This window comes from Eleutherodactylus coqui, chromosome 3 (assembly GCF_035609145.1).
Source record: "Eleutherodactylus coqui strain aEleCoq1 chromosome 3, aEleCoq1.hap1, whole genome shotgun sequence".
NCBI classification, from domain to species: domain Eukaryota; kingdom Metazoa; phylum Chordata; class Amphibia; order Anura; family Eleutherodactylidae; genus Eleutherodactylus; species Eleutherodactylus coqui.
This window is the reverse complement of record NC_089839.1, coordinates 126,758,113-126,785,047: the sequence shown is the minus strand read 5'-3', so window position 1 is coordinate 126,785,047 and position 26,935 is coordinate 126,758,113. Positions and strand designations below refer to the sequence as shown.

The 26,935-nt window shown below is 43.4% G+C and overlaps 1 protein-coding gene across 1 annotated transcript in view; it reads right to left on the bottom strand.

The window, feature by feature from the left end:
- Window positions 1-26,935, bottom strand: part of TIAM2 (TIAM Rac1 associated GEF 2) — a 507,083-nt gene that overhangs the window by 178,824 nt on the left and 301,324 nt on the right. The window contains exons 13-14 of the mRNA XM_066596062.1: window positions 26,198-26,344; window positions 13,653-13,724 (exon numbers count right to left, since the gene is read on the bottom strand). Of these exons, the coding sequence (XP_066452159.1) occupies window positions 13,653-13,724; window positions 26,198-26,344 (219 nt within the window). The remainder of the gene's footprint in view (window positions 1-13,652; window positions 13,725-26,197; window positions 26,345-26,935) is intronic.

The following is a 26,935-nucleotide window of genomic DNA, read 5'->3' as shown; positions in this document are numbered from 1 at the left end:
GAGCGGTTTATGATGGCTAGCAGGGATTGCAGTCAGTAGCTCAGGGCGCATGTTATCAGGCGGAATACAGAGGGGTTTGTTTAGGGAATGCGGTATGCCACCCTGAAGAGGTGCGTTTTTAGAGCACGCCTGAAGTTCTGCGAGTCCTGGATTGCTCGGGTAGCCTTTGGTAGTGCGTTCCAGAGGACTGGTGCTGCTCTTGAGAAGTCTTGGAGGCGGGAATGAGAAGTTCGAATTAAAGGGGCGCTCAGTCTGGTTTCATTAGCAGAGCGGAGAGTCCGGGCTGGTTGATGGATTGAGATGAGGGAGGCGATATAGGGGGGCGCTGCGCTGTGGAGGGCTTTGTGGATGAAGGTAGTGAGTTTAAATTGAATTCTGTATTTAATGGGCAGCCAGTGCAGTGACTGGCACAGGGCAGAGGCGTTCGAGTAGTGTCTAGACAGGAAGATGAGCCTGGCTGCCGCATTTAGGACGGATTGGAGAGGGTAGAGTCTGGTGCAGGGGAGGCCGATCAGCAACGAGTTGCAATAATCGAGCCGGGAGTGGATGAGGGCAACAGTAAGCGTTTTTAACGTGTCCACAGTGAGAAAAGAGCGGATTCTTGCGATGTTCTTGAGGTGCAGCTGACATGTTCGGGCCAGAGATTGGATGTAGGGGGTAAAGGAGAGATCAGAATCAAATATGACCCCAAGGCAGCGGGCATGTTGTCTAGGAGTTATGGTGGCACCACACACTGAGATGGAGATGTCAGGATGAGGTCGGTTAGTGGAGGGTGGAAATACCAGTAAGTCAGTTTTAGAGAGGTTTAGTTTTAGGTAGAGAGAGAACATGGTGTTAGAGACAGCAGACAGACAGTCAGTGATGTTTTGGATTAAAGGTGCAGAGATGGCATGAGAAGAGGTGTATAACTGAGTGTCGTCAGCATACAGGTGGTATTGGAGGCCAAATCTCCTGATGGTTTGTCCAACAGGGGCTGTGTAGATAGAGAAAAGAAGGGGGCCGAGGATTGAGCCCTGGGGGACCCCAACAGCAAGGGGAAGAGGAGGGGAGGTAGAGCCAGCAAAGGAGACACTGAAAGAGCGGTCAGATAGGTAGGAGGAGAACCAGGAGAGGGCAGTGTCCTTTAGGCCGATGGAGCGCAGCATACTGAGGAGGAGTTTGTGGTCAACAGTGTCAAATGCTGCGGAAAGGTCGAGGAGGATCAGTAGGGAGTAATCACCCCTCGATTTGGCTGTCAGTAGGTCATTGGATACCCTTGTAAGGGCAGTTTCAGTCGAGTGTTGAGGTCGAAAGCCAGACTGTAGGGGGTCTAGGAGAGAGTGCTCTGATAGGTAGCTTACAAGGCGGGAGTAAACCAGGCGTTCTAGTAGTTTGGAGATAAAGGGGAGGTTTGAGATGGGTCGGTAGTTGGCAGCATCAGTCGCGTCCAGAGTCGGCTTCTTTAGCCCTTCTTTAGACCTCTTTCACAGTTAGACATTCAAATAATGGATAGAGTTAGTACAGGATTTGGCTCCCTGTTATGCCCAGGGTATTTTCCAGCGCTGTCAGGGTGCCTGCCGACAAAACCCCAATATCTCTACTTTTATGGGTCATCTGTTCGACCTGTGGGATCTGTTTACCACCCTCGTAGGTAACCGTAGTTTCCTGGCCTTGTTTCATAGTTCCTCCCTACTTGCTAGGCTGTATGCTCCTTTATCTCGCGTAAGTGATATGGAATCTAGGTCAGGATTGAAACGCTTACAGGAATTGAGGGGCGAACAGGGCCTGCCAGCCAGAGCACGGTTCCAATATTTCCAAATTTGTAGTTATATATGTTTACGTGGTCGTATTTCGCAATTATTGGCTTCACTGTCCCAATTTGAGACGTTATGTCTTTCATCCACGACCCTAACAGCTGGGATCTCCCTGGTTTACCCTATCTTGCTCACAGAAGAAATGCAAGATGACACTTTGGTTTTCAAACTTATAGGGTTATAATCTGTTCAGAAGGCATCATAAAAACTGAAAAGGGGGAGGGTCTTGTTTTTATGTAAATTCCGGTTTAAAGCCCACATTATGGGAAGATATCTCTGAGGGATAGGAGCATGTAGAGTCTCTAAGGGTGGAAATACATGAAGGGAAAAACAACAATAAATGCCTCATAGGGGGTTTCTATAGACCACCAAATATAATGGAAGCTACTGAAAATCTACTGAAGCAAATAGATAAAGCAGCAAATCACAATGAGGTAATCATTATGGGGGACTTTAACTATCCAGATATAAACTGGGAAGCCAAGCAGATCTCATAAAGGTAACAAGTTTCTGTCAATAACTAAAGATAATTACCTTACCCAAGTTGTACAGGACCCGACTAGAGGGACGGACATTTTGGACTTAATATTAACCAACAGACTTGACAAAATAACAGGGGTGCAGCTTGGGGGTCACATGGGAAATAGTGCCCATAATATGATACATTTTAACTTGTCCTTCAAGAGAGAGTTTTATAGGGGAGCTACAAAAAAACTAAACATTAGAAAGGCCAAGTTCGATCAGCTTAGTGATGCCCCTAACCTTACTGACTGGAACAATGTTTTAAAAAATAAGAGTACAGACAATAAATGGGAAACATTTAAAAACATCCTTATTACTTACTTACTTACTTATACCTTACAGAAATAAAAGGGTTAGTAATAGGAGAAAATCAAAGTGGCTCAATAAAGATATAAAGAGGGCAATAAACTGAAAAAAGAAAGCGTTTAAACTACTAAAACAAGAAAGCAGCAAAGAAACACTAAAAAATCTATAAAGGCAAAAAACACAGTATGTAAAAATCAGATAAAAGCAGCAAAGATGGGAGACAGAGAGATTTATTGCCAAGGCGAGTAAAACTAAAGGCTCCTTTAGACGGGACGACTGTCGGGCAATCGATGCCCGACACTCGTCCCTACATACACTAGCTCCCGTGCTCCTGCACGGAAGCTAGTATTGTTAGCTCTCAGTGGGGAGGCTGCAGGAGATTTATCTCCAATCCACCCCCCACCCCCACTCTTCACTGATATTACACAGCAGCAGTTCAGTACTGAACAGCCGCTATTTACACTGAACGATGAGCGATCAGCTCATCGGCCATCGTTTATGCTGCATAAACGATGGACGATGAGCTGATTGCTCATCGTTCAGTGTAAATAGCGGCTGTTCTGTACTGAACGGCCACTGTGTTATGTTAGTGGCAAATGCTCTATGAGCGAGCCAGCACCACTAGCACCCGTGCATGAGCACGGGTGCAAGGATACACAGAGACGAGTGTAGGGCATCGTTTGCCCGACATTCGTCCCGTGTTAACCCACCTTTACCCTAAACGGTTCTTCAGCTATATAAATAGTAAAAAGATTAATACTGAAAGTGTTGGACCTTTAATAAATAATGTAGGCCAAATTGTAGAGGGCGATGAGGAGAAAACAAATCTATTAAATAGCTTTTTTACTAGTGTATTCACAGAGGAAAATGAAATGTTGGATGAGATGCAGAGTGATATAGTAAACTCTCAACTAAATGTCACCAGTCTAACCCAGAAAGAAGCACAGAGCCGTCTTAAATTGATTAAAATTGACGAAATCGGTCCCAATGACATGCACTTCCAGGTTCTAAGGGAATTAAGTAATGTGATATTTCTTATATTTAAGGACTCTACAGTGACAGGGTCTGTTCCACTGGATTAGCGCATAGTCAATGCAGTGCCGATATTCAAAAAGGGGTCAAAATGTGAACCTGGAAACTCCAGGCTGTTAAGTCTAAATTCTATTGTAGGTATAATGTTTGAGGGATTTCTAAGAGATAATAAATAGCTGTATAAGTCCGTATCAGCGTGCAGCGCTATTTATTTCATTTAACCCCTTAGTGACCACACTTTTTTGCTTTTTTCCATTTTCCTCCCCCCCTTAAAAAAAACGTAATTCCTTTATTTATTCAACAACATAGCTGTATGAGGGCTTGTTTTTTGTGGGACGAGTTGTATTTTTCAATGGTACTATTTAATGTACCATATTATGTACTGAAAAACGTTTAAAAAATTCTAAGTCGAGAGAAATGGAGAAAAAACGACATTCCGCCATCTTTCAGTGCGTCTTGTTTCTACGGCGCACAAACTGCAACAAAAATGACATGATAACTTTATTCTATGGGTCAGTATGATTACTACTATACCAAAGTTGTATGTTTTTTTTTTGCTGTACTACTTATATTTTTTTTTAGGATATTTAACTTTTTAAAATTATTTTCTGTCTCCATCTTCTGCGCACAATAACTTTTTTCCCCGTCAATATAGTTGGCTCATTTTGTGCGGTATGTCCTGTTTTTTCCGTAATGCCATAGTATTACATCATACTGCATTCTGAAAGGCAGCCTATCAAGCCACCCCACAGGGATGGCTTGATAGGCATTCTACCATGACAGCCCTGAGGCCTTTCAGAAGGACCCCGGCTGCTATGACATGCATACGGCTCCCCCGATCTCACAGCGGTTCAGGGGATTTAAATGCCGCCGTCAGATTTGACAGCGGCATTAAAAAGAGTTAACAGTCCTGATCAGCTGTGCCCGCAGGTGTCAGCTGTAATAAACAGCTGACACCTGCGATGTATGGAAGGAGATAGCAACGGCAGGACGTAAAAAGACTATAGCGTGGTCACTAAGGGGTTAAGAAAAAGAAAAACCAAACATAACAGAAGCAAATAGAAACCTTTCCCTTTTTTTTTAAACCCATTGAAATCAATGGAGAAAAACGGAAGTGATTAATTTTGTTTAAATATTGTTTTTCTACTCCAAAACAGAACAGAGAGAAATAAATCCTTAATTGGCATGCAATGCTGGTGTGAGCAAGCCTTAAGATATTTGAAAATGATAAAAAGGTTGGAGATTGTTCTGGTCACCTTCCTACATTCACAGTAAACAGGAGTCATTCATAGATGAATAACACACCTGTATACTAGGGTCGATCATCGTTTGATTTTTATGCCTCCAGAAACTGAACAACAAATGATTTGCCGTTCGTCACTGCTGGCATTTATGCTGAACGACTATCACCTTCCCATGATCCAGCGAGATCATGGGACAGGCCTTCACTCTAAATGAACACTATAGGATTTTTTTACAGGTATGTAAATAAGCCCCATCAGCTGGCCACATGGGCAACTGGTTTACTTCATTTAGTCTGGATAAATCCCTTATTACCATTACAGATGGCCATGAACATTGATGCATTCCAGCAAGTAAGAACCATTTTCTAATGGCTCTTGACATTAATACAGATTAAAAGGGAAACAAAAGCCTTAGTTAGATGTCAGTCCAGAACATTATTATGAAGCAGCCAACAAGCTGGTACAGTTTTATATCGTTGCCAAAGAAGAAAATTAACAGAAAACTGAAGAACATGAGCAGGGATATAGGCAGTTGTCAGACAAGGTTTATTTCTCCAACATCCAATAGAAGGCTTCTGACTAGAACACTGGACACACGGTGCTTTCAGTTACATGATATAATGGTAATTCCTGACATTACAATAACAGTTTGTGTGCCCTTGAAGCATAAAAAGTGTGGCTCTCGTCTATTTCACCCAAAAATGGAATATTAGAATATGTTCTCCAACTTTTTTGAAACTACAACTCCCAGTATCCCCAAACAGAGTGCAGCTGTCGGAGAATGCTGAAAGTTGTAGTTTTACATTAAGAATATGAGTAAATACTGTTCATGGATGAGAAAGACTGCCAACCAATGCCAACCAAGCCAGACCCAGACATTCAGCGATAAAGCTCTTGGGAATCCATGCATCACCCTGTAGACAAGTAGCAGCAGTCGCGGGGCAACGTATTACTGATAGCAGTCTAGTAGTACTTATCTGAAGTGCTACATGTCTTGGACTGCTCTCTGCTTGTACTGCCACAGTGATTTACCAACTTCCAGTACCTGTTTCTGAATTTAGGACTTGCATTAATTATCTGATTATTTTTGTTTAACCCTTTCATGACCAAGGTTGTTTTGGCCCTTTGTGCCCGGAGGAAACGTAACTTTTTTGAGTGCTACATTCTAAGGGTACATTTTTGGAAATTTTTCAGTCCAAAATTTGGAAGGAAATAGCACCAATTCATTTGACAAATAGTCAGAGTAAACAAAATGGCTGTATGTCCTATTCTTGTCCAATTTTTGGATAAGAATAGCACATGTCTAATGTGCTGTGTCCCACACAACGAATAAGCACATGGATGGGATTGATGTGAGTTGTGCCCAAGAATTTAAGGCGCAACTTTTTATTTGTCAATGTGCATGTACCCTAATGTAGGTGATTTTTGTTTCTGTTACTTAGTCAACCTTACAAGAATTTGTGTCATTCTTTCCGGATACACAGGGTTTTCTTATTATTTTAAATTGGAGTGGAAATTAAATAAATTTCTAGCTCTTTTTTCAAGAAAAATGTTCAGAAACAGGAAATAAATATTGCTTTTCGTCACTTTTTCATGCTAGTTCAATTAATATTTCCCCCCAAAATTAACATGCTAATTCTCCCATGTATAGCAATGTGAAATATTTGCATGTGTGATGTCATTGTAACCCCAAAAACAATAACTCTATTTGAGCTTTAAATGTATCTCCCTCCCTTAGATTTAGCCGCTGTCTCTGTAGGTCGATGATAATCCAACTACAGAAATTGTTGTTTTTTTTTAGTAAAGTTTACCACTAGGACCCAAAGTCTAGAGATAATAAAAATTAAACTTTATTAAATTATCTAAAAACCTTATGTACAAACAAACAAACAAAATTTCAATAGACGATAGGGGATATGTGAATGTGCCACCAATCACAGTTCAAGATCAGTACCGTTCGTGAATCTTAATATACTTTGCCTCAAGCTATATTCAATAGGGTATTCCTTAGTTGTGTAGCTTAAAGAAAAATCCCAGCGAGAGGTTCCCCTTAGCTAGAAAACTAAATGTTTTTTCACCAGAAATAGATGTAATTCTCCTAATTCAATATGAAGTTAGTGAAAAAAATGTCGCATAATATCATGCAACAATCTTCCCAGTCGCCCGACGCGTTTCGTCCACTATGTGGACTCCTCAGGGGCTTTGATTGATTAAGGTATACTATTCATAAAGGGAAGTTGATGGTCGAAAAGAAAGGGTTATGAGCCGTAAATACGAATGATCATATGTGGGGTACTGTTTCGTATTATATACCCAACTGTGGAATTAAGTTGTTCAGATAGTATTAACATTCTCTATCGAGGACTGATTAGAGCAATCATACATAACCTGGGGTAGAATCAGCAATCCGAAAGCCTTAATGAAAAGTAAAGCCTGGTATTCTCCCATAGGATAATGCCTAGGGTAGATTCCAGGATCGCCCACAATTTGAGCTTAGCCTTCGGTATGCTAACGCTGTCTATCCAGGTTGTTTTAGAGATGAATTTCCTAAGATTTCTATACCGCTAAAGATAGGTTTCTTACATCCCTCAAAATGCTCCGGATTAAGAGAAGCTTTTGCCTGGAACTGAGATAAAATTATCCCCTCTATCTAAATCTACAATGGATCAGATGTAAAGCAAAGCAAAAAACAAAAAAGCAGCGGCATGACAGTCCTAGTGGTAAACAGTCCTAATTACTTTAGGACCTTTTTCTGCCTCTGTGAAGTGTTTTATTTAGTAAAGGCACAAAAGCAGAAAGGGTAGTGATAGAACAAACTGAAATTGGTACTGAGGTAATTATTGTACGTTTGTTGTAACATACATGGGCGCAAATTATTAATACACGAGCAGCTGTGTCATGCAGGATATCTAAAATTACTGTACGTGGGTTCGGAGCGAAGTACAGTTTTTTGAGCGGTAAGGCTGCTTTTTATTTGTTTTACTTTATTTTTTAATCATTTTTTTTCCCATTTTGTTTTGTTCATTAAAAAAAAAATAAAAAAAAATTACACATATCAGCGTATTTATTATTACCATGGGGGCACAGGTTATAATCAGGAAACATATTATGTATGTGTTCCCTGCTGCCGCCACATACATATGACAGCCTGTTACCATTAGATCACAGTTTGGGAACATAGCGCTGTGTGACATGAGGCCAATTATTTCAGTTGCCTGTCACACAACAGCAGCGCATAGAACCATCAAACACAGCTCGTGAATTAATGGGCTGCAGGCACAAGGACCAGTCTACCTGAACTAGTCCAGAAGGAATTAATCTTCATATTCTAAGATTACAGTTTGGGGGCTACATAAAATAAGAGTTATGGTCTCAAGGAACAAAAGTGTCAAGGTACAATGGTTGTGCCACTACAAATCAATATGTAAGGAAGCATACGTAGATCAAATTATCAAAGTAGAATTTTTTTTTTTGCTAAATTGTAAACATGTGTATCCAGTGGGTCCAAAAGTCTTTAGACCCATACCCTTTTTTACATTTTATTATGTTCTGGCCCTCTGCAAATTACAAAAAAAAAAATCATTCTACACTCAACACCCCATAATGACAAAGTGAATGTTAGAAATCTTAGGGTTTTTTTTACAAATTTGCAAACATTTTTCATTGACATAAGTAGTCAGAACCTTTGGTATAACAATTGCAAATTAGCTGTGGGGTCTCCCATTTCTCATGCTCATCTTTGAGATGTTTCTACACCTTGACGCCAGGAGCAGCGCGCCGAGGCAGAGGCACGAGCGGGGGGCTGAAGGGCAGAAGGGGACATCGGACCAGCGCAGGAACCGATACCGGCGCCCGGAGGCGACAGGAGTCCGGGGAAGAGCCGGCAGGAGGAGTGCAGAAGCGGAGCAGGTCCCAGAACTATAGCGGGAGGGCAGAGTGAGCGGCCGCCGGGAGAGCAGGTGACGTCACTGTGGAGGAGCTGCAACAGGAGCCTATAAGTATTTTCTGTGTGTGAATCTAAGGGTTTGTCTTCTGTGTATCTAGTGTGTCCTAGTTGTGTTTTCTGTGTACCTAGTGTAAGTGTGTGTGTCTGTGGGTCTTTTTGTTGTGTGAGCGGATAAGCAGAGGGTAAGTGTCAGTGTGTGAGCGGTTGCGTGCAAGCGTCAGTGTGTGAGCGGTTGCGTGCAAGCGTCAGTGTGTGAGCGGTTGCGTGCAAGCGTCAGTGTGTGAGCGGTTGCGTGCAAGCGTCAGTGTGTGAGCGGTTGCGTGCAAGCGTCAGTGTGTGAGCGGTTGCGTGCAAGCGTCAGTGTGTGAGCGGTTGCGTGCAAGCGTCAGTGTGTGAGCGGTTGCGTGCAAGCGCCAGTGTGTGAGCGGTTGCGTGCAAGCGCCAGTGTGTGAGCGGTTGCGTGCAAGCGCCAGTGTGTGAGCGGTTGCGTGCAAGCGCCAGTGTGTGAGCGGTTGCGTGCAAGCGCCAGTGTGTGAGCGGTTGCGTGCAAGCGCCAGTGTGTGAGCGGTTGCGTGCAAGCGCCAGTGTGTGAGCGGTTGCGTGCAAGCGCCAGTGTGTGAGCGGTTGCGTGCAAGCGCCAGTGTGTGAGCGGTTGCGTGCAAGCGTGCGAGCGGTTGCGCAGAGGGGGCAGAGTGTGAGCGGTTGAGAGCAAGAGTCAGAATCGGTCAGGTTTGACGAGAACAGGCACCGAAGAGAAGGCAGCCTTTAGGGTAGCGAAAGTCGCAACAGCATCAGAAGACCAAGTACTCACATCTGCCCCCTTTCTTGTGAGATCCCTTAAAGCAGTGTTTCTCAACTCCAGTCCTCAGGACCCTAAAACAGGCCATGTCTTCAGGATTTCCTTAGTATTGCACAGATGATGTAATTATTGTCAGTGCCTCAGACATTGCTACCAGTGATCTTACTATAGGCCATCTTGAAAACATGACCTGTTGGGGGTCCTGAGGACTGGAGTTGAGAAACACTGCCTTAAAGGCTTAGCTACTATGGAGAAGTTCTTAATGAACTTGCGATGTAGTTAGAGAATCCAAGGAAACGCTGCAGCACTTTTAAGGTGGTTGGCTGAGCAAACGGAGACAAACGAACACAGAGACAGGTCAGGCAATCCGGGTTGGCAACAGGAGAGAAAAACATGGTGCGAAAGGATCAGGCAAAGTCGAGGTCAGGTTTCAAAGCAAGCGAGTCACAACAGGATATCCAATACGAGGTACACGGGTGCAGTTTGAAGACCAAACAAATACTGGCACTGTTGGAAAGAAACAGACACATTTAAATGCTGCCAGAGCTCCCGCCCCAACAGCTGATTCGGGCGGGGAGTCTGACAGCTGCAGGAACCAATCCCGGAGGTGCAGGGAAACTGCCCCCAGCCCTTTCTAGGGCCAGGCAGAAACCCAGACAACAGGCAGAGAGTCCAGAGCAAGCGCGCCCAGGTGGGTGACATGGCAACGGAGATGCGGGGCAGTAACCCGCCGCGTCCCCAGTAACCCAGCTAACAAGACGCACGCTCACAGCACACGGGAGTGCGCGCCCGGAGCCAGCGCACCGGATCCCGGCGGCCAGGGGAGGTCAGTAAAACCAGGGCTCCCCTGCGCTGCCCTCCCCCCGTAGTAGGACCAGCGCTGAGGGCACGGAGACCCCAAGAGCCGCCGGACCTGACACTCCGCATCCGAGCTGTCTGAATGGGCATTTAAATAGGAGATGCAGCCGCTTGGCCACGGCTGCCTCTCATCCATGCGATTTTCGACCAATTTGTGGCCATGATGCGTGAGGTCGAAAATCGCATCACCCATGTTAAGAAGCCCACAGGGAAAGGATTGTGTGGAGGCATAGGTCTGGAAAAGGCTAAAAAAAAGTCTGCTGCCCTGAAAGTTCCCAAGAGCCCAGTAGCATCCATAATTCTTAAATAGAAGTTTGGAAGAACTGGACTCTTCCTAGAGCTGGCCAACGCACCAAAATAAGTAATTGTGGAAGAAGGGGCTTGATAAGAGAGGTGACCAAGAAACCAATGGTCACAATGGCTGAGCGCCAAATATCATATAAGAAGGTGGGAGAAACAGGATTGTGTGAAGGCACAAATCTCTAGAAGGCTACTAAAAAAAATTCTGCTGCACTGAAAGTTTCCAAGAGCCCAGTAGCCTTGACAATTCTTAAATGGAAGACATTGGGACAACCAGGATCATTCCTAAAGCTGGCCAACCCAAATTAAGTAATCAGAGGAGAAGGACCTTGGTAACAGAGGTGACCAAGAACCCAATGGCTAACCTACACAAGATCTTGTGTACAGATGAGAGAAACTTCCAAGAGGTCAACCATCACTGCAGCATCCAGCAATCTGGGCTTTATAACAGAGTGACCAGAAAGAAGCCTCTCCTCAGTAAAAGATACATGAAAGCCACTTGTGTTTGCTAAAAGGTTCCTAAAGGACCCGCAGACTGCGAGAAACAAGATTCTCTGGATCGATGAAATCAAGATTGAACTTTTTGGCCTCAATTCTAAGTGTTATATCTGGAGGAAACTAGGCACTGCTCATCACCTGCCCAATACCATCCCTACAGTGAAGTATGGTGGTGGCAGCACCATGCTGTGGGGTGTTTTTTAAGAGATGGTCCCCATCCAACCTGTGGGCTTGAGAAAATATGCAGAGAAGAATGGCAGAAAATCCCTAAATCCAGGTGGGCAAACCTTGAGGCATTATACGCAAGAATACTAGAGTCTGGAATCGCTGTCAAAGGTGCTGCAACTAAGTACAGAGTAAAGGGTGTGAATAACGTGTGCTAACGCAAAATGTTAAGTTCTCAATTGAAAAAAAATTTACAAAGATTTCCAACATTCTGTTGTCACTTTGTCATTATGGGGTGCTGAGTGCGGAATGATGGGGAAAAAAAACTTAAATTTTTTTTGGATTTGCAAAAAAAGTGAAAGACTGTGAAGACTTTCCGGACCCCTTGTATAAACCATTACAATATAGCAATCATTATGATAACATTTATGTATTATGGCACTATGAAGTAGTCTGTATCTGTATACAATCATTTTCTTTCTTCCACTCTATATTGTGTCAGCTGCTCAAAAACTGGGCCCAACTGTTGTCCTGAACACTGTGTACAATAAAATTAATTCCATCTGAATATTTTCCTCAACAGATTTCCTGGAAGAACATTACTTACAGATTTTAATATCCTAGCAATATATTTTATACAGACATCTTCGCCTGAGGATAAAATGTATGACTTTTGTCATGATAGAAAAAAGCTTTATTCACATTCTTCATTACTTTAAAAATAACATGCATGATTAGCTCTGTCTTTACTACTTCTCTTTTATAAAGTGAGCCAATAAGTTTATGCAATCAAGAAAAGGAAAAACACTTCAGCGCTCCGTTGAACTGTATCAATAAATACCAAGATCTTACTTGTTTGGGGGTGCCCGACCTCCTGACACCCCTCATATCCAGGATAGTAGGAAACTCAGTGTAGAAAAGCGTGTTCTTTTATAGATCAAATTTAATATATTTAAAATAAAATACAATGCGACGCGTTTCGGCTTATGCTAAGCCTTCCTCAAGCATGTACAACATAACACAACCCACCTCTATTTATAGTAGGCATACAAATGGAAGCAAACAGTCTCTTTCTGTCCCGCCCCTAGTGGGTGTTGTCTTCCAATCATTAACATGATAAGGGACATATGTAGCTTTCATAGTATCTTACCCCTAGAGCATTGGCGTCCTCTCGTGTGGAGTGGGCGCTGACCGTACGTCACATGGTGGCGCGCCGGCAATCCTCCGGGAATGCATGATGACAGGTGGAGTCGCTCCGGGGGGCTTCCGCGTGATGGTGCGGCGCCGTTAGTGGGAGTCGCTCCTAATGACGTCAGTGTGGTCACGTGGCGCTGCAGAGGATGTTATGACGTCCAAGCTGGAGGCGCGATGTCACGTGACAGCATGACGGGGATCACAAGGGGAAGGGAGGGCGGATGTTAAGTCTCCACTATATTAAATGCTATATAAAGAGCCGACGCTGTATCATGTGACCGCGCGACAGTGGCTCAAGGGGGACAAACTTGCCTAAGATATCCCAAATGCTGAAAAATAATGTCTAAAGGGGCCAATGGAATATCACATAAACAAGGCGGCGGTAATAGGGATTGATGATATATGGCATACCCACATGATATAGCCACATTATGTGGTATGCCCAATGTTAAGAGGGACATGGCTTCTTGTGACAATAATATAATGCTTACTGTTCAGGTGGGATCGAGAACAAAGTTCATACAGTAAGCAATATATTAACAGTGGGTTACCAATTATTAGGTGATATTTATCAAATATTCTATTCAGAATACTGATCATTCATTGTAAATAGCAGCCGTTCAGTATTGAACGGCCACTATGTTAAGTCAATGGAGAGGGGCGGGGGAAAACAAGGAGAGAAATCTCCTGCAGCCTCCCCGCCCCCCTGCTGGCTGCTCTGTGAGCGAGCCAGCGGTACTAGCTCCCGTGCAGCAGCATGGGAGCGAGTGTATGCGGGGACAAGTGTCGGGCATAGTTTGCTCGACATTCGTCCAGTCTAAATGGGCCATAATAGACAGCAAACCTATTAGAAATTGTTTTCCTGTGTACTCCATTGTATTCTCTGCTTTCCTTGTCTTATCTTTTTTACACTGTCATTCAAATACTTCAATACAAATTGTTATAAAAACAAGTGGACTTTGAGGTATTTTAGATACTGATTTGCATGAACTTACCTCATTGGAATCACCTAAATTAGGAGGAATCTGTGTTCCAGGACCTGGCTGGCTCCCATTAGTATCAAAAACCTAGATGGAAGGAAATTTCAATAAAAATAATTAAAATATGGGAAGTAAAAATAATATTATAAAAAAAAAATAAAAAAATTATATATATATATATATATATATATATATATATATATATATATATGCGCATTATATACACCAATGTTAATTTTTGGAAACTATATCTATACTGAATACATAAAGAGGCAGCTGTATTGAAAACACTTATTTCTTAGGCTAGTCATACATTATATAGTATATAGTCACGTATTCAGAATATTTAAAAGTGACCAAGCATATAAAAATACATGCACTTAAGCAGTTCTTGCCACCCTCCCTGCATCCACAATGCAGGATAATAGGTTGAATGCTCTGAAATGTTTTTTACCATCTTAGGGTATGTTCACACTTAGTGGAAATGGCACAAAGATTCCACCACAATGGTGCAGATTTTGAAGCGGATCCGGAGCAGTAATCATGCCTTCAATTGAAAGGATGAAATTTGCTATGGATCTGCATCAAAAACCGTGTCAAAAGTGAGCAACAATGGTGCAGATTTTGATGCAAATTTTCTACTGCGCAGAAACCACATTTTTTATGAACATACCCATGAAGTGCTATTACACTGCAGATTTTCTGCCAGGAACAAGCACTAACCAGTGTTTTTGCAAGTCAATCGTTATTTGTTCATCTCTATGGAGCAATCAGCTATGGAAGTAGAAGTCTCATGTACGGATTGAGTGACGCTCAGGAGGGAGATCCGCATGGGATCTGGGAGCGTTCTAGTGTTATACTATAGGTTTATGTGGGACCATAATGTATACTGCTATGGTGATTAAAAGGTTAATGAACTTGGCTCTCAGGTCATTCTGTCAGGTAATAGTTGGTAATGGTCTCCCGCTGTGATTGGCCGGGGTGTCGTTGCCAGGCTGTTTTGAGGTAAAGCTGGCAGCGGGCGTTGATTGGTGGCCTAAAAAGTGCGGGAAGCTCTCCCCGTTGCTGGGCAGGAGTGGTGTGGTGGAAACCTATGTGATTGGATAACGGGAGTGGAGGGGGCTGTGAACAGAGGGCATTTAAGTAATCAGCAAAGAGGTACCGGGCATCTTTGGCTGTAAAGCAGCTTCCCTCCCTCCCTCCCTGTAGGCTGTCGCGGTTGATTGATGGGGATTTGTAGCCCGCATTAGGCGGGTGGGCAAGGGGACTTGGGGATTGTGGTTGGTTTTAGCGCGTCTTAAAGACGGTATTTATTATTAATGGTGTTGTTTCATTTGATCCCCAAGTGTTAATAAAATCCCATCAATAAAGACCGCGGCCTTTTTGTTCCAACCTGGTTGTCCGTGTTTTATTTATCTATTATTAAAGGGTTGAGTTGGTGAGGATGTTGTAACAAAGGTAAGTTAAGGAGAGCGTAAGATTCCATGCTCATCAATACATCAGAATGTTGTGAATTCATCCGATGTATGAAGTTCAGTACACATTAAGAAAACACCAGCCAGTGGTAATAGTACATCTGAGGGAGTGATTCCAGCATGTGAAATTAAATAAATTCTTCTTTATTTGTTTTCCGTTAAAACTCACATGACGTGGACCCATGAAGATTTAGTTAGTGTCCGTATGCCAGACTCCACATTACATAATTTAAAATCAAATAGGACCCAATCAAGACAGTTCAGGCAGTGTAAGTTACAAGAACTCGGGGAAAGACTGATGTGGATTCTTTTAAAGATCATACAAACAATAATGTTAATAAAAAATATTAAAGCCTCCATTTCTTCCTGGACACATGAATTCAGAATCATTTTTCTCTCAATAAATATACTGCATTATATTCGTCATGTTTTTATTTCATGCCCGTAGCATGTTTTGTTTCCAAGCACAAAATCCAGTAGGCTTCTCTGCTTAGAACACATTTGTTCCAATTCCTCCCCGTGTTAGCCAACTTAGGCCGCCTGTCCACGGCCGCAACGGAATATTACTAGCGATATTCCGTCGCAGGGAAGGAGGGGGGAGCACTAAGAGGTCTCCGCAATGAGCCTATATGAATGACAGGCTCACTGCAAAGAATCATTGCATGTCGCGATTTTTTTAAAACTCGTTTTATTGAACATTTTGCATTACATACAGTAACTATGCATACATCAAAAAAGCTCTTTAGTACATATATTCAGTACGCAAATACGTTACACGCTCTTCTTTGGTTATTAAGCATGTGGAAATATACTTATGTTTGTAATATTGGTCGCATAGTCACTTGTTTTACATATCAATTCTGTGTGTGGATCTTCTTAATAAATTTTGAAACAATTCCTGTGTGAGGTTCGTATTTGTTGTCCCGCACCAAATCCCCCAAACCGTATCAAATTTTACTTGGCATTTCCTGTTTTTATACACTATTTTCTCGTACAGCAAGATGGAGTTGACAATATTTTGCCATTTTGCGAGTGTTGGAGGCCGTCTATCCATCCAACGTAAGGCTATAACTTTACGGGCATAGAATAGTACCTTGGTAAGAAATATTCTATCATGGTATTGCCATTGTTCTTCGTCTATGATACCTAATAGACACATTACTTGGTCCGGTTGTATTGGTATTCCCATTAGTTGAGTTATAAACTCCATGACCTCCTTCCAGTATGTGTACACCATCGGGCAGCACCAAATCAGGTGGTTAAAGTTTGCATTGGGCGCATGGCAGCGATGGCATTGGCTAGTAGTTAATCTATTCATTTTGTAAAGTCTAGTCGGTGTCACATAACATTGATGTAAGATGTATAATTGGGTTGACTTATTATTTGCGGCTGGTGAGACCCCAGTGTACGTGGACATCGTGGTCTCCCAGTCCTCATTAGTCAATGATGGAATAAGTTCTTTCCACCTCTCCATCACTGTCATTGGCGTGTTGGGGATCTTGGAGTAAAGTAGGTGGGTATATAGCGCCGAGATTAGGCCCTTAGGTCCTTGGGTGCGCAGTATGCCTATTTAGTGGGTATACAGAGAAGGGTCGTCTGGGGTCTGGGAATTGTGCTGTCAGGGCATGTCTGAGTTGTAGGTATCTAAAGAAGCCCTCTCTAGGTACTTGGTATAGTTGTTGTAGCTGCTCGAAGGATGCCAATGTTCCATCAATATATAGGTGTTCTAGTGTGGTGATTCCCAGGTTCGACCAGAACTGTCTGTCCGGTAGGTTCAACAGGTGTGATAATGCTCTGCTGTCCGATAAAGGGGTTTCCAGAGGGGTATCTTCTTGTTTAGTCAATTGTTTGCCGCCCTCCATACATTTGTTGCGAGTCTATGGATGGGCAGCATCTGTCTGGTTAATAGGCCTGGTTTTTCCAGGAGGATCCAGAGTGATGCCTCCGAAAGGAAAAACATTAGGTGGTGCTCGGAGTTCGGGAGAGGGGAGCCCGACAACCAGTGACGGATATATCTGATTTGTCCCGCTAGATAATATATTTTAAAGTCTGGCAGGGCCATTCCTGCTAACTCTTTAGGTCTTTGCAGGGTCTCCATGCAAAGTTTGGCTCTGGATTTCCCCCAAATAAATGATATTATTAACTAATTAGTTTTTTTTAAAAACTTCTGTGGTATAGTTGTCTCTGCATGCTCCAAGCAGTATAGGTATATGGGGAGTATTATCATTTTAATAAGGTTTACTCTGCCCGCTACAGACAATGGTAGAGGGCTCCAGGTTTTTAGTTTGGTTTGCAGGGTTGTCACTAGAGGGGCAATGTTTAAGTCAAAACTTTGTGTGTGGTCTCAGGAGATGTGGATCCCTAAGTATTTGAAGTGGGGGACAATTTGTAGTTTATGGAACACTTCTCCCATTCACCATTCCCCCATTTTCAGCGGCATAAAGGTGGATTTTTGCCAGTTAATACGTAGGCCCGAGAAATTCCCGAATTCATCTATTTGGGAGATGGCCAATGGTAGGGTATTCCAGGGCTCCGACATGTTAAGTATTATATCATCTGCATATAACCCTATCCTGTCCTCTCTGGGTCCTATCTGGATTTCCTTGTATAGTATGTGTTGCCGGATCTTTAAGGCCAGTGGCTCTATGGCGATTGCGAACAGGAGGGGAGAGAGCGGGCATCCCTGTCGGGTCCCTCTGTAAAGTGGGAAGTAGGTTGAGGTCATGCCATTTACCATTATTTTAGCTGTCGGGGAGTTATATAAGATGGAGACCCATTTGATGAATGACTCTCCAAATCCAAATTGTCGTAAGACTTCTATCAGGTATGGCCATTCGACTGAGTCAAATGCCTTAGCCGTGTCCAGCGAGGCCAAGGCCCAGTTCGATCTCCACCTCCATCCCACCTGTGCAATCACCTGTGTCCTTCTAATGTTATCCGACGTTGACATTCCAGGGATAAAGCCTGTTTGGTTAGGGTGTATGATGTCCTTGATTGCTTGATTTAGTCTAGAGGCGAGTACTTTGGTAAGGATTTTGTAATCTGTATTTAAGAGAGAGATGGGTCTATATGACCCACATTCCTCTGGGTTCTTATCAGGTTTTAAGATAAGCACTATGTTGGCCTCTAGCATTGACTTTGGGAGGTGTTTTTTTTCAAATATGTGTTGATATAACGATAGTAAGTGTGGCGTAATTTCTTCCTTGTAGTGTATATAGACCTCTACTGGTAAGCCGTCTGTACCCGGGGTCTTATTTTTTGCCATGTCCTTCATTGCCTCCCAAATCTCTTCCATTGTAATGGGAGAGTCTAGTAGGGACTTATGTGTTTCTTGCCATGATGGGAATGTTATACTGGTTAAGTAGGTCTCTAGTTCTGTAGGGAGATATTTAGTTTGGGTTTGGTATAGTTCGTAGTAGAATTGTTGAAATCTGTCTAGTATGTCTTTAGGGTCTGTAAGTATTGTTCCCTCAGTTGATTTAATCCTAAGTATGGACGGAGGAGCGGTTTCTTGTCGGGTCATAAACGTTAATAATTTACTGGACTGATTGCCTAGCTCGAAGAAGGATTGACGAGTAAAGAACAAACTCCTCTGCGCCTTTTCCTTTAGGTATAGTAGGTAATCTCTGCCCGCCTGTAACCATTGGTTTTTCTTGGTAACTGAGGGGTCAGAAATAAACTCTTTTTCTAGTGTTTGACATTGCTCTGCCAGTTGTTCCCATTCTTTTGCTGTGGTTTTTTTGATAAAGGAGATTGAGGATCTGAAGCAACCTCTAAGATATGGTTTAAACGCCTTCCACACCAACATCATATCGGGGTTTGCTTCGTGTGCTTCGTAATATATTTGGATTTGATCTGCTATACGATCATTCGGGCCAAGCAGTGAGAGCCAGAATGGGTGTATTCTCTGTCTCCTCGCCGCAGACGGGCCTAGGTTTTTAAGGATCATGCGAATTGGTGAGTGGTCTGAGACCCCTCTTGGGAGGAATTCTATGGAGTCTACTCTCGGGAATAGTGAAGGGGACCCGAATATATAGTCTATTCGACTGAGCGCATTGTTATGAGCCACGTGGCAGGAAAATTCTTGTTGGTGGGGGTGGAACACACGCCATAGATCCAGCCATCCCGTCACTGAAATTATGGATGCCAGGCGGGTCACGCTCGTACCTCCCTCCCCCCGAGCACCACCTCTGAACCTGTCCAGGAGAGGGTCCATGATCATATTCATATCTCCCATGCAAACAATCGTTGCATCTGGTGAGAATGAGGCAAATTGTATACCTTCTGCCAGGAGGGCTGTTGATGTTGTTGGTGGGTTGTAGTAGCATAGGAGAACGTATGGGTCGTTGTTTATTTTGGATCTTACAAAGATAAATGTACCTTCAGAATCTATTTTCAGTTGTTCTACTTCCCATCTGAGTAGTTTTCCTATTAATAAGGATACCCCCCTAGAATATGATGTATGATATGTATGTGCTGACCATTGGATCCACGGTTTTAACAGAGTTTTAGAGGTCTCAGGCGTGAGGTGGGTCTCCTGCAGACACAATATATGTGGTCGCCATGAGCGTATTAAGGAATTTATAGTTGATCGTTTCTTGGCTGATCCCATGCCCCTGACGTTCCAGGACACAAAGGTTATTCCAGCCATTGGTAGATTAGGGTTGACTGGATCCGGGTATGACCTCCTTTGACATTCTGGCTACTGGACACCCCTCTGCAGCGCCTGATAGCATTGTTATCATATAGTGTGCAACAGTATTTCAGTACATTTTCAGAAGGAGCATTAAGCATTCGATGCATACAGTTTAAAGACATTACAATAGTATACAACTAACGTGTAACTTTTACAACTTGTGTTTAAACAAACTTAGTTTTCACTAATTTAGTATTCGTGGCTAACTAGTACTCGGGGAAACCTATACAGTATAGCTTCAGGTTCCGCTATACTTGAGGTTTTATTGGGTTGTTGGGTCAATAGTATAAGCCGACGAGGGCCTATCAGGTAGTGGTTAGTTGGACTCCCTTTAGGTAAAGGGGGAAAGGGGGAGGGAATGAGGGGGGAAGGAAGAGATAGGGGCTGTCCCCTCACTGGTTCTTCTAGTGTCCTGTTGCTTCATTAACATAATGGGTTGTGACGTCTGCGGGTGGGGGAGATGGGGAAAAAGAGGGGCGGAGAGAGGAGGCGCACCGAGTGCGGCAAGAGGGGGCGATCCATATTTAGATAAAAAATTTACAGTGCTATTAAATGGTTTTAGTAACGCGTTTGTGCGTAGCATAGAAGTCCCAGCACCTAGACGGGGAAAAGGAATTGTTAGGTTGTGTGTACATTACTGTCTTTCTGGTCGTCGTCTGGTGATTAGCCATTCTTCAGCTTCGGATGGTGAAGTAAAGAAGCGGGTACGGTCTCCGTCGATCACTCGCAGTCTTGCTGGATAGACCATGGAGTACGGGAGTTGTAGATCTCGGAGTTGCCTTTTAATATTGAAGAATGATGCTCTTTGTTTTTGAAGATCCGCCGAGAAGTCTGGGAAGATGGATATTGTAGCATTGTCGTGCCATAGGGGACCTCCTTTCCTGGCAGCTTGTAGGATGCTATCTCGGTCGCGGGAATTAAGTAATTTTGCTAGTAGAGGTCTAGGTGGGGCCCCGGGTATTGGCGGTTTCATTGGCACGTGGTGGGCTCGTTCGATGATGAAGACCTGTGACAGACCAGCATTGGGAAGAAGCTCACGGAGCCACCTTTCTAGGAATTCTTCGGGTCTTTGTCCCTCAGCTCGTTCTGATAGGCCCACTATGCGCAGGTTATTTCGTCGTGAACGGTTTTCAAGGTAGTCGGCTTTTTGTCTTCAATATTCTGCTTTCTGCGTGAGGTCTCGTATTGCAGCCGACATTGGAGAGACGGTATCATCTAGTGTGGATATTCTGTCCTCCGTGTTTGTAACTTGTTCTCTCATGTTTTGGAGGTCCTGTCTAAGGAGGCTCGCATCCATTTTTACTTCATCAATTTTACTGGTGAGAGTGGTCGTGGATGTCTGGATTGCCGTTAGTAGTTGCTCAGATAGTTGTTGCAGAGTCTTGACTGTGCCTTCGGGTGAAGTGGGGTTGGTGTCCTTTTCTGGAGGCAATCCCGCCGGAGCGGTTGAGGTGGTTTCGGAGCCAGAGTCCTTGCGTGCCTCATGTCTGGCAAATGCTTTTAATTTGTCGACAGATGAGTTTTGTCTGGTAGGGCCCATGCTGGATTGTTTTATATTTCCCGCTTTAGGAGGGTTTTGCAATGTAGTGGGTTTTCTTTAGAGTGTCTATGAGGGCTTTTATTTGGTGCTGTGGGTCGTTAGGATGACTTTTTTTCCCCTCCCCTTTTATATGGTCAGTCTGTCCTATGTCTGCAGCGTGGGCGTCAAAATGATATGCCCGTTTTTGCAACACTTGTGAGAGGTGTATGTCACTCTTTGTTGTGCGATCATGTGGCAGTCGCTCTGTTAAGTGCAGTATTTTATCTCCGTCCCTTTTGGTAATTTCGGATTGCGGTTTCTTTACTAAGGGTATACGTTTTATTCTTGGTGGTCACTTGTTGCCGTTTGTAGGGGATTCTTCAGAGTACATGTCTCCCTTCCTTAGTATTGGGGGTGTTCTATAGTTGCTCAAGCAGGCTCCCCCCGAGATGTGACGGGAAAAGGGGCTTCACTCCCAGTCTCTGGGTAATATATATTGTCTTGGCTGGTGCTTCTCTCCTTTGTATTTTAGCTGGTTATTGCTAACCCTGCTTTTCCCCAATCTTTCAGGAGGGGGAGTCTCTCTGCACCTCCTCTGTTTATCTTTTCTCCACGTGGTGTATCGGCCCCGTCTGCTTAATGGCGGCAGCGCCGGTCGCGGGTCCGCGGGACCACTGCTGGCTCCCTTGTCACTGCAGGGGCTGTGGAGATACTGCCGGGAGCTCGCCGCCCTCCCTTCTCATGTCGGCGAGTTTGCTCCGGGTCCAGGTGCCTGTCTGCCGGCTGGTGCCTGCCGCAAGATGGCGGCGGTGGCCGTGGCTACACGTGCTCGCGGCCAGCTGTTCTTGCTGCAGGCACTGCAGAGGCGCAGTTAGTGTTCTGGGGCTCTCTTGCTTCCCGTTACTAGTGGTGCCAGGTCTGGGGTCTTACCGGCTGGTTGACACCGTGTGCAGCGCGGCGGCGACCGCGGGATCTCGGTTCCAGCGCTGATGTTGTTTCTGCCGCGGGTGTCCGGGGATGGTATCGGCGGCTCGGTCCTCTCCTCCCCCCTCTCCGGTAATGTTGTGTCGGGGTTGGGAGTCCTCAGGATGAGTGCAAGATTAGCGGCCCGTCAGTTGGAGCAGGAGCTCCTTTCACATGCGACCGGCTAGTTCGGCTGCTTGGCCACACCCCCCGCATGTCGCGATTTTAATCACGCGAGTGGAAAATCGTTATGATTTTCCACTCATGTGCAGTAGGCTGCGCTTTCTATCCATAGTTATCCTATGAAAAGCATGATTTTATCAATGCGGATCTCGCAATAACACCGTCAACACCCAGTGGAAAAAAAGTGAAAAACGAAAAACTTTCAAGGCAACCATCATGCACATCAATGAAAGGCTTACTAGTACCTAATGCATGCAAACAATTTGCTTTATTTACATAGTGCCAACATATTCCGCAGCGCTTACAAGACAGGGGGAATAACACAAGACAACGGTTACATGAAGTAATCAAATTGATGGAAACAGTAGGGGTGAGGGTCCTGCTCCAACGAGATAATATGTTCCGTAATCTTGGTTTTCAAATTTCTAACTATGAGACCTACATATGTAAGACAACACCACATGCAGAAAATGTTATACACAATGTGATGGCTACCACAATAAATAAAGGTGTTAATATCATACATTTTGCTACCATCAGTTGACTGAAAAATCCAGTTTTTCTCAACCCTTTCCTGCTCCAGGACATACATTTACGTCCTGGAGCGTCGGGGTATGCGGCAGATGTTTCCTTCATCCCCGCTAGTAAAAAGAATTTCCTGCTGTTCCATCTGCCACATCTGTGGCACCCCGTCATTGGATTTCAGGGAAGGGAGGTGAGTATCTATTTTTTTACACTACTTCCACTGTTTTTTCAGGGAAGGGCTTATATTTAAAGCCCTTCCCTGAAATCCAATGACGGGGTGCCGACAGCAGGATGCTCTACCGCAGCTGTCATGTGTGACAGCTGCGGTAAGGAATTGAAGAATTCCTTTGCGACAGATGTGTTCTTCATTCCCGTGTGGGGCACGGCAGCGGCGGACAGGTAAGTTTCTTTATTTATTTAATTTTTTTACACTAAAACTCTTGTTTTTCAGGTAAGGGCTTATATGTAGGGCATCACTAGTTGTGGTCCCCCAGGGGGCTAAAAAAAAAAAGAAAGTAAAAATAAGATCAATAAAGTTTTATTTATTGTAAAAAAAAATTAATAAAAGTTTAAATCACCCTCCTTTTGCCATATCTATAATAAAAAAAAATCTAAATCATAAAAGAAAAATACATATTTGGTTTTGCCGTGTCCGTAAAAGTCCGATCTATCAAAGTATTATTTACCCTACACTGTGAACATAGTCCACAAAAAAAAAATAAAGAAAGAACGCCAGAAATGCACTTTTTCAGTCACCCTGTCTCCCAGAAAAAATGCAATAAAAAGCGATCAAAAAGTCGTATGTACTCCGAATTGGTACGAATATAAACTACAGGACATCCTGCAAAAAATGAGCCCCTGCTCAACTACTTCGACAGAAAAGTAAAAAAAGTTATTGTGCGCAGAAGATGCAGCAGAAAAAAAATTTTAAAAAATTAATTAAAAGAAAAAAAATACAAGTACTACAGCAAAAAAAAACAAAAAAAACTATACGAGTTTGGTATTGTAGTAATCGTACTGACCCATAGAATGAAGTTATCATGTCATTTTTGTTGCAGTTTGTCTGCCGTGGAAGCAAAGCACACTGAAAGAGGGTGGAATGTCATTTTTTTTTTCATTTTACTCCGCTTAAAATTTGTAATAGTTTTTCAGTACATTATATGGTACTTTAAATAGCATCATTGAGAAATACAACTCATTCTGCATAAAACAAGCCCTCATGCAGCGACGTCGATTAATAAATAAAGGAGTTATGATTTTTCAAAAGGGGGGAGGAAAAAAACAAACGGGGGGGAGGGGGCTGCGTCATTAAGGGGTTAAATAATGTACTAACTTCCTTCTCTGGGTCATTACGAACGCAGGATACCACATGTTTAATTTTGTTTTTAATTTTTTATTTGTTACAAATTAAAGGGAAAGAGGTGTTTTTATTTTTATTTTTTTTCCTTTTTAAATTTTTTTGTCCATTTAAGGGACTTCTACAGAGACCCTTCAGGACCCCCTGATCACATTTGCGGGGTCCTGATGGTGTCAGCTGTTTACATGCTGCGGTCGCATAGACCGCGGCATGTAAAGGGTTAAACAGCAGAGATCAGAGGTTTTCTCCATTCTCTGCTGTGTAAGAGCTGGTACCCGGCTATGATCGGACAGCGGATCACCAGCTCTCCCTGCCACAGGGACCACCCGCTGCTTCTGACAAGTTGATGGTCTCCATGGCAACCTGTAAACAAAGCAGTGCAGGAGTTTAAAAAAAGAAGCGGGAAGTTGCCAGCAGATCGGTAATATCTTCCTACATCTTTTTTCAAAGTCCTGCACTGTTCTCCGTGGGACTGTGCAGACAGAGCACACTGCCACAACTTATGGTATTGTGCTCTGCAGGTCCCATAGTGAAACATAGCCCGGAAATCTTCTGGGCTATATCACTATGGGCAGTGGAGTTCGTCCCAGAAGATTTCCGGGCGTGCCACTGAAGGGGTTAAATGCCAGTTAGTTACTTCATTTGGAAAATAATATCTAATGGAAATTTAGAGGGTAGACAGACTTTTATAAAAAGGGGTGGCATATGAGATGCTGGACTATCTGGGTCCAATTCTCTTCCAATTTATGATCTACATTTGCTTCCAATAGAAGCACATCTTGTGACTTATTTTCCCCTATACCCTGCATTTCTTCTAGCATCCACTGGCTGTAGCTTCACCTTTTAAGCCCAACATCCATATCATTGTGAACACACTCATAGTCTCATGCAAGAGTGCATTTACCTACCAGGAATAACTTGATCCAGGATCGAGGACAGCAACCTAACATGCTCGCCTACAGGACTTCACCAGATCAGCACCCATACTCTGGAACACTCTACCCCAAGGCATCCGGACAATTCCCAATGCACGAAATTTCAGACTGCCTTAAAAACGCACCTCTTCAGGGAAGCATACCAAATCTCTTGACCTGATCCCCCGCCCCTCCCTATGGCGCCCCACCCCGTTTGCCTTCTTATAATTGATCTCCACATGAAATCCCCTATTGCCTGTGTTCCCCATGCCTTGCTTCTCCCCCCCACCCCTTGCACTTCCTGTACCACCCCCAAACCATTTGTGTCAAACCGAATGTACCTCACATTGTATTTGTTGTATTGTTTTGCATTTATCCATGCCTGAATGCTGCGGAATAGGTTGGTGCTATACAAATAAAGATTATTATTATATTATTGTCTGCAAGATTGTACTACCAGTTTGCAGCTTTCTGTAAATTGATTTAACTACCTTGTTTTCCACTAGATCCCTCCTTAAACATATGTCCAAAATGGTACTCTCTCATTGCTGGGGAAATTATCACTAAGTTTCAAATTTAATGCTTTGTGATTGATGTACTTGATTTGATTTAAAATTACTGTATGCAACATGTGGGGTCCGATATGGTTGTGAACACACTGTGAACACATCTCTGTGGATCCATGTCATATGAATTTTTTGCATTGTCATTCACTTCATTGACTTAATCAGCACTGCATTGGACACACACAGGTCCACTATTGCTGCCTAAAAGATGTGGTCACCAAACAAACAAATGTTTGCACATTTGTCGGATGATCACCGACATCACATGGGCTGGTAATCAGGTGAACAAACATTCAGACATTAGTTTCTGACCATCTTTCCAAGTAGAAGGCCTTTACTATGTTGCTGACTGATTATTTTACCTGAGTTATTGAAGGCCGTTTCTCTTTAACTCTTCTTGCAAGGGTATCCAGCCCTTTAAGGGAAGAAAACAAACTCTTCTTGATCTGTATTTTATGTGACACAGAAAATGTCCGTTTCCGTAAAGCAGTCTCATCACGAGAGCAAATCTAAGAAAAAAAAGTCATACAACACAAAAAAATTCAAGTTTAATATTTACACCAAAAGCAAGCAATGGCTTCATTGACCAAACTGAGATCAGTAAAGGTTACAATTTCCCTTGCCCCCCTGTTGGTCTTAATCTCTTGCACAGATTACTACCTTAAACTACACAAAGCCCCCAAAACTGACTCAATATCAATGAAGATTGAAGAAGCAAAAAGTTACTATAAAGAAAATCTTCCCATAAAGTATAACTCATATTATACATATTTAAAATAATTCTACTAAGCCTATGATAGCAGCCTATTAGAGCCTGCCGGAGGCGGGGTCTAATAGACTGAATTACAGTGCAGACATGTAGGCCTTTGCTCGGCTTCTGGCTGCCATACAAACACATCGGCACTCTGCAATCACACTGCAGAGTGTTGATGGGTGACAAAAGGAGCCCCCTCCCCGTCATCTGCTTACATGCTGCAGTTGTAATTAATTGTGGCATGTGAGGAGTTAAACTGCCAGGATCTGAGGATTCTCTACTACTGGCTGTTAGAGCAGGAGCCTGGCTGTCAGTAGTCAGCCAAGCCACCGCCCTAAAAAGATGT